This window comes from Branchiostoma floridae, chromosome 15, assembly GCF_000003815.2.
Source record: "Branchiostoma floridae strain S238N-H82 chromosome 15, Bfl_VNyyK, whole genome shotgun sequence".
Taxonomy (NCBI): domain Eukaryota; kingdom Metazoa; phylum Chordata; class Leptocardii; order Amphioxiformes; family Branchiostomatidae; genus Branchiostoma; species Branchiostoma floridae.
The window spans coordinates 17,790,704-17,799,388 of NC_049993.1; the positions used below are offsets into that span (position 1 = coordinate 17,790,704).

Sequence of the window (8,685 nt, forward strand, 5' to 3'; positions counted from 1 at the left end):
GTATGTATGATCATACATGGGTCACATACTGACTCCTCTGGGCAGCCGATTCCCCTAGCATACTATGGACTCTCTGTAGGTTAGACATCCAGGTAGTAAGATACGCCAAAAAGTAGTTACTCAACGTAGACCCTGACGAAAACTAAAACTACTGCATAGTAGTTAAAATGTCTGACCGTTTCCAAAACCGTATTCAGTTGCTTGAATAACTACTTTTTGGCACACTATTGACTCTATTCGTCAAATTTCTATTATTTGACCAGTGGTCCGTAGAGCCTGATAGAGGTTAATGTATGATGGAAGGAGGACAAGATTATAGCTATTACATTGTACCTCTTCGTGTCATCTTGATAAGACAGTTTACATATAACATTACAGATAGATTTAATGGGAAATACAGCAGATTATGTATTATTATTCATTTACAGCAAAGTTTGCTCTTTTTTTTGCAGACTCCTACAGGCCTGGGTTTTGCTATAGGCGAGGGTCGGGACATCAGTACAGGAGACCCGGGCATCTTTGTCAAGAACATCACGGACGGGGGCGCAGCACATGAGGTCAGTGGAGATACATGTACCATAGCAATAACAAGACTTTAGAATGTTGTCAATCACCTCACCTCGCCTAGTCCCATCCATCGGGGACCATTGTCTCTAGCGCAAGTCTCCTCCATACATCCCTGTTCTTAGTCAATAACTAAGCTACATTCCAACAAAATAAAGAAGGAAATGTAACAAAATTTTCCTTTTTTTTTAACATCTACCATGTTACTGGGATAAAAAAAAACTTGCATTTAGAGCATTCCTACTAGATGATTATTATTCCCCAACATGTGTGTAACAAATATTGATGACATGTTGTCTGTATGTTTGAATATTATCAACATATTTCAGTTGTTCATGACTTCTTTGTTGCCTTGTTCAGGATGGTCGTCTGCAGATGGGAGACCAGATCCTGGGGGTGGATGACGAGTCACTGGTGGGGCTGTCATACGATCAGGTGAGAAAAACTATGATTATTAATGAAATTAACATCTCTACATTCAACCTAACAATTATAGTTAACTCCTAAAACATAGCACATGTATATCAAGCTTTACTTTCCACCACTCTTTTTTATGTTGTTAAATTGATAAGACACCAGTGCATTGAATATGAAACGGTACCATATTGTACTGTTTTATGCTTTATAGGTATACCCAATTAAACCTTTAGTACATGTTTATGTAGCCTGATATGTTATGTAAACCATGGAAACTGCATCGTTATTACTGTAATTATTGGTAATTTTGATTGTCCTACTATTGTACTATTTCCAGGCTGTTGGTATCCTGAAGAAGACCCAGGGCACGGTTCGCCTGACGGTGTGCTCGGACAACCGGCGCTACATCCCCACGGACCAGCCTTCGTTCATCCAACCCACACAGGTCAACCATGCACCGGTCACTCAGACTGGACTCGACCAGGCTCCTATCGTGGACGAGATCACAGGTTTGTTTGTTTGTTTGTTTGTTTGTTTGTTCATACGGTAAACACAGATCAACCACGCACCGGTCACTCAGACTGGACTCGACCAGGCTCCTATCGTGGACGAGATCACAGGTTTGTTTGTTTGTTTGTTTGTTTATACGGTAAACACAGGTCAACCATGCACCGGCCACTCAGACCGGACTGGACCAGGCTCCCATCGTGGACGAGATCACAGGTTTGTTTGTTTGTTTGTTTGTTTGTTTGTTTATATGGTAAACACGGTCAACCATGCACCGGTCACACAGACTGGGCTGGACCAGGCTCCCATCGTGGACGAGATCACAGGTTTGTTTGTTTGTTTGTTTGTTCATACGGTAAACACGGTCAACCACACACCGGTCACTCAGACTGGACTGGACCAGGCTCCTATCGTGGACGAGATCACAGGTTTGTTTGTTTGTTTGTTTGTTTATATGGTAAACACAGGTCAACCACGCACCGGTCACACAGACTGGGCTGGACCAGGCTCCCATCGTGGACGAGATCACAGGTTTGCTTGTTTGTTTGTTTGTTTGTTTATATAGTAAACACAGGTCAACCACGCACCGGTCACTCAGACTGGACTGGACCAGGCTCCTATCGTGGACGAGATCATAGGTTTGTCTGTTTGTTTATTTGTTTTTGTTTATATAACAAACACAGGGGAACCATGCACCGGTCACTCAGACTGGACTGTACCAGGCTCTCATTATGGACGAGATCACTGGTTTGTCTGTTTGTTTGTTTGTTTTTGTTTATATAACAAACACAGGGGAACCATGCACCGGTCACTCAGACTGGACTGTACCAGGCTCCTATCGTGGATGAGATCACAGGTTTGCTTGTTTGTTTGTTTATTTATTAATATGGTAAACACAGGTCAACCACGCACCGGTCACACAGACTGGGCTGGACCAGGCTCTCATCGTCGATGAGATCACAGGTTTGCTTGTTTGTTTGTTTGTTTATATGGTAAACACAGGTCAACCATGCACCGGTCACTCAGACTGGACTGTACCAGGCTCCTATCGTGGACGAGATCATAGGTTTGTTTTTATGTTTGTTTATTTGTTTATATGGTAAACACAGGTCAACCACGCACCGGCCACTCAGACTGGACTGGACCAGGCTCCCATTCTGGACGAGATCACAGGTTTGTTTGTTTGCTTGTTTGTTTATTTGTTTATATAGTAAACACAGGTCAACAACGCACCGGTCACTCAGACTGGACTGGACCAGGCTCTCATTATGGACGAGATCACAGGTTTGTCTGTTTGTTTGTTTGTTTGTTTATATGGTAAACACGGTCAACCACGTACCGGTCACTCAGACTGGACTGGACCAGGCTCCTATCGTGGACGAGATCACAGGTTTGTCTGTTTGTTTGTTTGTTTATTTGTTTATATAGTAAACACAGGTCAACCACGCACCGGTCACACAGACTGGGCTGGACCAGGCTCCCATCGTGGACGAGATCACCGGTTTGTTTGTTTGTTTATTTGTTTATATAGTAAACACAGGTCAACCACGCACCGGTCACTCAGACTGGACTGGACCAGGCTCCTATCGTGGACGAGATCATAGGTTTGTCTGTTTGTTTATTTGTTTTTGTTTATATAACAAACACAGGGGAACCATGCACCGGTCACTCAGACTGGACTGTACCAGGCTCTCATTATGGACGAGATCACTGGTTTGTCTGTTTGTTTGTTTGTTTTTGTTTATATAACAAACACAGGGGAACCATGCACCGGTCACTCAGACTGGACTGTACCAGGCTCCTATCGTGGATGAGATCACAGGTTTGCTTGTTTGTTTGTTTATTTATTAATATGGTAAACACAGGTCAACCACGCACCGGTCACACAGACTGGGCTGGACCAGGCTCTCATCGTCGATGAGATCACAGGTTTGCTTGTTTGTTTGTTTGTTTATATGGTAAACACAGGTCAACCATGCACCGGTCACTCAGACTGGACTGTACCAGGCTCCTATCGTGGACGAGATCATAGGTTTGTTTTTATGTTTGTTTATTTGTTTATATGGTAAACACAGGTCAACCACGCACCGGCCACTCAGACTGGACTGGACCAGGCTCCCATTCTGGACGAGATCACAGGTTTGTTTGTTTGCTTGTTTGTTTATTTGTTTATATAGTAAACACAGGTCAACAACGCACCGGTCACTCAGACTGGACTGGACCAGGCTCTCATTATGGACGAGATCACAGGTTTGTCTGTTTGTTTGTTTGTTTGTTTATATGGTAAACACGGTCAACCACGTACCGGTCACTCAGACTGGACTGGACCAGGCTCCCATCGTGGACGAGATCACAGGTTTGCTTGTTTGTTTGTTTGTTTGTTTATATGGTAAACACAGGTCTACCACGCACCGGTCACACAGACTGGGCTGGACCAGGCTCCCATCGTGGACGAGATCACAGGTTTGCTTGTTTGTTTGTTTGTTTATATGGTAAACACAGGTCAACCACGCACCGGTCACTCAGACTGGACTGGACCAGGCTCCTATCGTGGACGAGATCACAGGTTTGCTTGTTTGTTTGTTTGTTTGTTTATATGGTAAACACAGGTCAACCGTGCACCAGTCACTCAGATAGGACTTTACCAGAAACCCATTGTGGTAACGCTTCTAGCTCTGGCACAAATGTGTTATTCTGCACTTAGCGCTCATGGACCATGGTTTGAATCCGGACTGTTGTTTTACTAACATAACATCCTTTGGGCTGTGGTCCATTGTTTATTTTGCTAGTGGAGTACAGTACAAGGATTTTCCGGTACTTTATGTTACTGTACATGTAGTTAAATATTACACTGTGCCTAACAACTGGGTTTTAAGTCACAAACTAAATGGAATTGAGTTTTGTGTTCTGTTTCGTATATACAACATATATATACCACTAGCATTCTGTTGTTCTTTATTGATGAGGAAAGACTTAAAGACATTTGTCTGTATTTCCAGTATCAGGAGTACCCTATGAAGAAGTAGAAGATGTTTCTTTGTATTTTCCAGTATCAGGAGTACCCGATGAAGAAGTAAAAGATCTTTGTCTGTATTTTCCAGTGTCGGGAGTACCCTATGAAAAAGTTGAAGAAGACGTTGACCAGCTTGAGGAGTCCTCCCCACCCCAGGAGCACCCAGATCACATGGACCCGCGCACCTGTCCCATCATTCCCGGCCGCATCACTGTCATTGACATAGAGAAGGGGAAGACTGGACTGGGACTCAGCATCGTGGGGGGGTCGGACACGCTACTGGTCAGTTGTTTGTTTGTTTGTTTGTTTGTTTGTTTGACATCTAGAAGGGGAAGACAGGGCTGGGGCTCAGCATCGTGGGGGGGTCGGACACGCTACTGGTCAGTTGTCGTTTAGAAGTAGTCAAGTGTGTTCTGAACAACCTGCAGCTGCAATCAGTCTTTCTTCAAATGTCTACACTTCATCCTATTTATTGCGAGCTTCCTTGGCTCGCTTAGTTTTCTTCTGACTGCGATGGTCCTTGTCCATCTTTCAAGTCTGCCCCTAGTAAGATCAATAGCTTCTTGTAGTTTTTAGATCCTATCAGGGCAAAGTCCAGAGCCTGTTGTGCAGTTGTAGAGAGATCTGTCAGGACCAGTGAGAGATATTGTCTCTTGAGAAAGCGTAATTGACCAACATATGTTTTATAGGATATATGAGAATTCTTGTGCACAACCAAAATTGGACTTACTTGCTGACGTTTCGATGTCTGTCAGACATCTTCCTCAGAGCTTCTAACTGGAGTTCTGCTTCTCGCCGCTAATATGTAGCCGATGTAGGTGGCGCATTGAAACGTCAGCAAGTAAGTCCAATTTAGGTTGGGCACAAGAATTCTCATATATCCTATATTCTACCAACCTGATGAAATTATTTTCGGAAATATGTTTTATAACTTTCCCTGCCTGCCACAGGGTGCCATTATAATCCATGAGGTTTATGAGGAGGGAGCAGCGGCGAAGGACAGCAGACTGTGGGCAGGGGACCAGATACTGGAGGTAGGTTTTACTGTAGAATCTGTATCTGTATCTGTATCTATATAGCCGGTATAACCGCCGATCAACGTAACACACCAGCTTCTGTATCTGTATCTGTATCTATATAGCCGGTATAACCGCCGATCGGCGTAACACACCAGCTTCGCAGGCACGCGGCGCGGCAGCAGCTGGTTATATTACACCGAACGACTCGTTACCCCCAACTTTTGCACATCTATCTGCAAGCGTTCTTTAAAACTACCCAGAGAAGATGCCCCTACTGTACTTGGTGATAAGAAATTCCACTCTACGATAGTTCTGGGAAAGTACAAATTTTTGAACACATCAATCCTAGGTTGGTAACTCTGGTATTTGAAGGCATGAATGGGCATGGATGAAATAGATGAAATTAGCATATTGTCTTTATCATAATGATTAGCAAATATTGTTAGAATTATCCCTCGACGCTGTCACGTGGTGAACACTGCGTGGATTCTCGCTTCCACGCCCATCCTGAAGCTCATTTGTAGTCACCTGAAAGAAGAAGCCCCTCCCCTTTCGGTGACGTGTGCACTCTCGGCTTGCATAATCCTCAGTTATAATTTTTGCTTCGTAATAGTAAGACCTATTCCGTATAGCTCTGTCACAATTAGTGACTGTAGTTCGAGTTAACATAAGTCTGAGTGGTCACGCAAAAGAAAGTGACCCTCATAAGTCGCGCTCTCGGCAAGTTCAAGAGGACAAGAAACGCGAGCGTAAGAGGAAAACGTCGCGTGAAGATAGGGCAAGTACTGCACCGCCTGCTCCGCCATGCTGGAACGTGTCCGTGCTTGTGTACAACCACGTGCTTCGCCGCCGTCCCCCCTGTCAAAAGTCTGGGGGAGTTTATGCGCCGTATGGCCGGTCTCCTGGCAGCACAGGGGAGTTCTACGCTCCATGGCGGCGAGTCTACTCCTCGGGAGTCTGAGCAGGAGCATTTGTCCGGGCAGGAGCAGGAAGATTTTCCGGAAAATTTAGCGGAGTTGCGTGCCACTTTGGGCGCCATCACCACACAGGAAGTTCAGAACGCACTCCGTGCACATGTGGCCTTCAGCATGATGTCTGAAGAATTCCTGGGAGTTCAGGAAGTTCTCGGCTCCTTTGCGGCTTCCGTAGGCGCAAAGAGGCATTCAACGTATCCTTAGGGATGGTTCTGGCAGGAAGACAAGACTGGAAGGTCGACACATGGTCTCCCTTTTTCCCGATGCATCGAGTGTTATACACCGGCAATGTTCGTGTGTGTTAACAGTAGATGCACAGGGGCACATCGAGAGACATAAGTTTTGCACGGGCGCTGTTCCGCGAGTCGGTTACAGGACAGTCCTAGTTGCAATTGTGCCCCCATCGCTGGAAGACCTTCAGAGAAACTGGTATAATACCAGTTCGGAGATGCCAGTTCTCAGACGCCAGGAGTGTGGACAACGCTGGCGACTACTGGCTACATGGGTCTTCCACGATCGGCACAAGATGGTCGCCGAGTGCGTACCATGCCGTAACGAGTACAACGTGCTGTCCCACTCCGGTAGGTGTGGTTTCCTTCGACTTACCTTTTTAGGTAACGTTACTCGTAACGTACCCTTTGCACGTTGTCCTCAGTTCACTTTACTCCGGTTTCACTTAGTTCATGGATGGTGGAGTTGTATTACGTTTTTGTGCCGCATTAAATGCACCGCTAAGTCGGTTTCCACGCAGCAGAATATAATATTTCCCTGCGTCTGACGCCACATATTTTGATCGCACCGTTGAGTCGGTTTTGTTTCCTCGCAACAGAATATAACTTTCCCTGCGTCTGACGCCACATATTTTGATTGCACCGTTGAGTCGGTTTCGTTTCCACGCAGCAGAATTTTATTTTTCTCTGCGTCTGTTGCCACATAATTTTACGCACCGTTGAGTCGGTTTCGTTTACACGCAGCAGAATATATTTTTTCTCCGCGTCTGACCAGTCTCTCCGTTCGTTAGAGACACGTAGTTACGTTTTCTACGTTTCTAACTTGGGTAGAAGTTGTTCAGCGGTTTTTTGCCTCAGTTTTACCTTGAGGTTTCAGCAAGGACTCTGTTGTCCTGAGTTTCAGCCACCGATCGTTTCGCTGCATGCGGTTTCTGCAGTTTAGCTGAGGCTTCCTTCATAGGTGCCTCCTTTTTTGCTGTCTTGAAACAGTTTCAGTCTAGACAGGTGGTTCCCGCTGGTCCGTTTGGGACTTACAGTTTACTTAACCGCGCCCGGTGCCTCTGCTACTAGTGCTAGCTAGCTGAGTTTGTTCGGGCAACCTACTGTTTTCGGCGATCGATCAGTAACGTTTTTAAACGTTAGCGTCATGTCAGTCACTCAGTGTGTTTTTGTGGCCGCAATGTCGTCCTTGTCAGGCGCTTGATTTGGCCGATCTTTTATCGGTAATACCCAAATTCCTTTATTAGCATAGTGAGCATGTATGTCAGGGTTGATATCCTTGTTTTGGGGCTGTTGCTCCGCTAGATGTGCTCACTTTGTGCCTTCGCACAGCAGATTCCTTCTAGAATGTTCACAGCTGTTCGCAACAAACTTGTTTACGTCACGTGAGCGCCCGTGAGCGCCATTTTGTTTTTCGCTTTTCTCGCGAGATTGCCCGAGTTCTCGATGCCCTCTTGCGGTTTCAGTGTAAACTGCAGTGTTGCATTTGCGTTTGCGGTCCGTTTGAGATTTTATTCCTACGTTGACTGCGGTTTTAGCGGGTTTGCGGTAGTTACCGCTTTTAAATGTCTATTTGCTTTTTTCTCGACCGTTTTTTGCCGTACCTTTATGGTTTTTACCATTCTGAGGGTGTGTGGTACCTATGTCGGTATTTTTTATGGGCAACTTACAGGATTCTTGTGCAAGTTTGAGGTAACTTTAAATTAGTTACTAAAATCTAGGAGGTTTTATAAAATTTTTAAATGAATAGAAAATGTATTTATATATTTTAAAATTATTTAATCTTTTTGTGTTTCACACATGTCAGAGTTTTCTGTTCTGGACTGTTTTTCAGCTGGGTTATCTAACCTTTTTTTGTGTTCTGAGTTTTACCAAGTTTTCACCATTTCTTGAAATGATGGTAGTTTTCAGGTTTTGTTGCACCTGGTTTGACCTTTGGTTGGTGTCAGTGTTTAGCATCA

The 8,685-nt window shown here is 44.8% G+C and overlaps 1 protein-coding gene across 1 annotated transcript in view; it reads left to right on the forward strand.

Moving 5' to 3' along the window:
- Window positions 1–8,685, forward strand: part of LOC118431598 (multiple PDZ domain protein-like) — a gene marked incomplete in the record, with an annotated part of 93,555 nt that overhangs the window by 64,737 nt on the left and 20,133 nt on the right. The window contains 9 exon segments of the mRNA XM_035842840.1: window positions 453–557; window positions 925–999; window positions 1,319–1,498; window positions 1,956–2,019; window positions 2,598–2,661; window positions 3,564–3,627; window positions 3,888–3,951; window positions 4,590–4,783; window positions 5,452–5,535. Of these exon segments, the coding sequence (XP_035698733.1) occupies window positions 453–557; window positions 925–999; window positions 1,319–1,498; window positions 1,956–2,019; window positions 2,598–2,661; window positions 3,564–3,627; window positions 3,888–3,951; window positions 4,590–4,783; window positions 5,452–5,535 (894 nt within the window).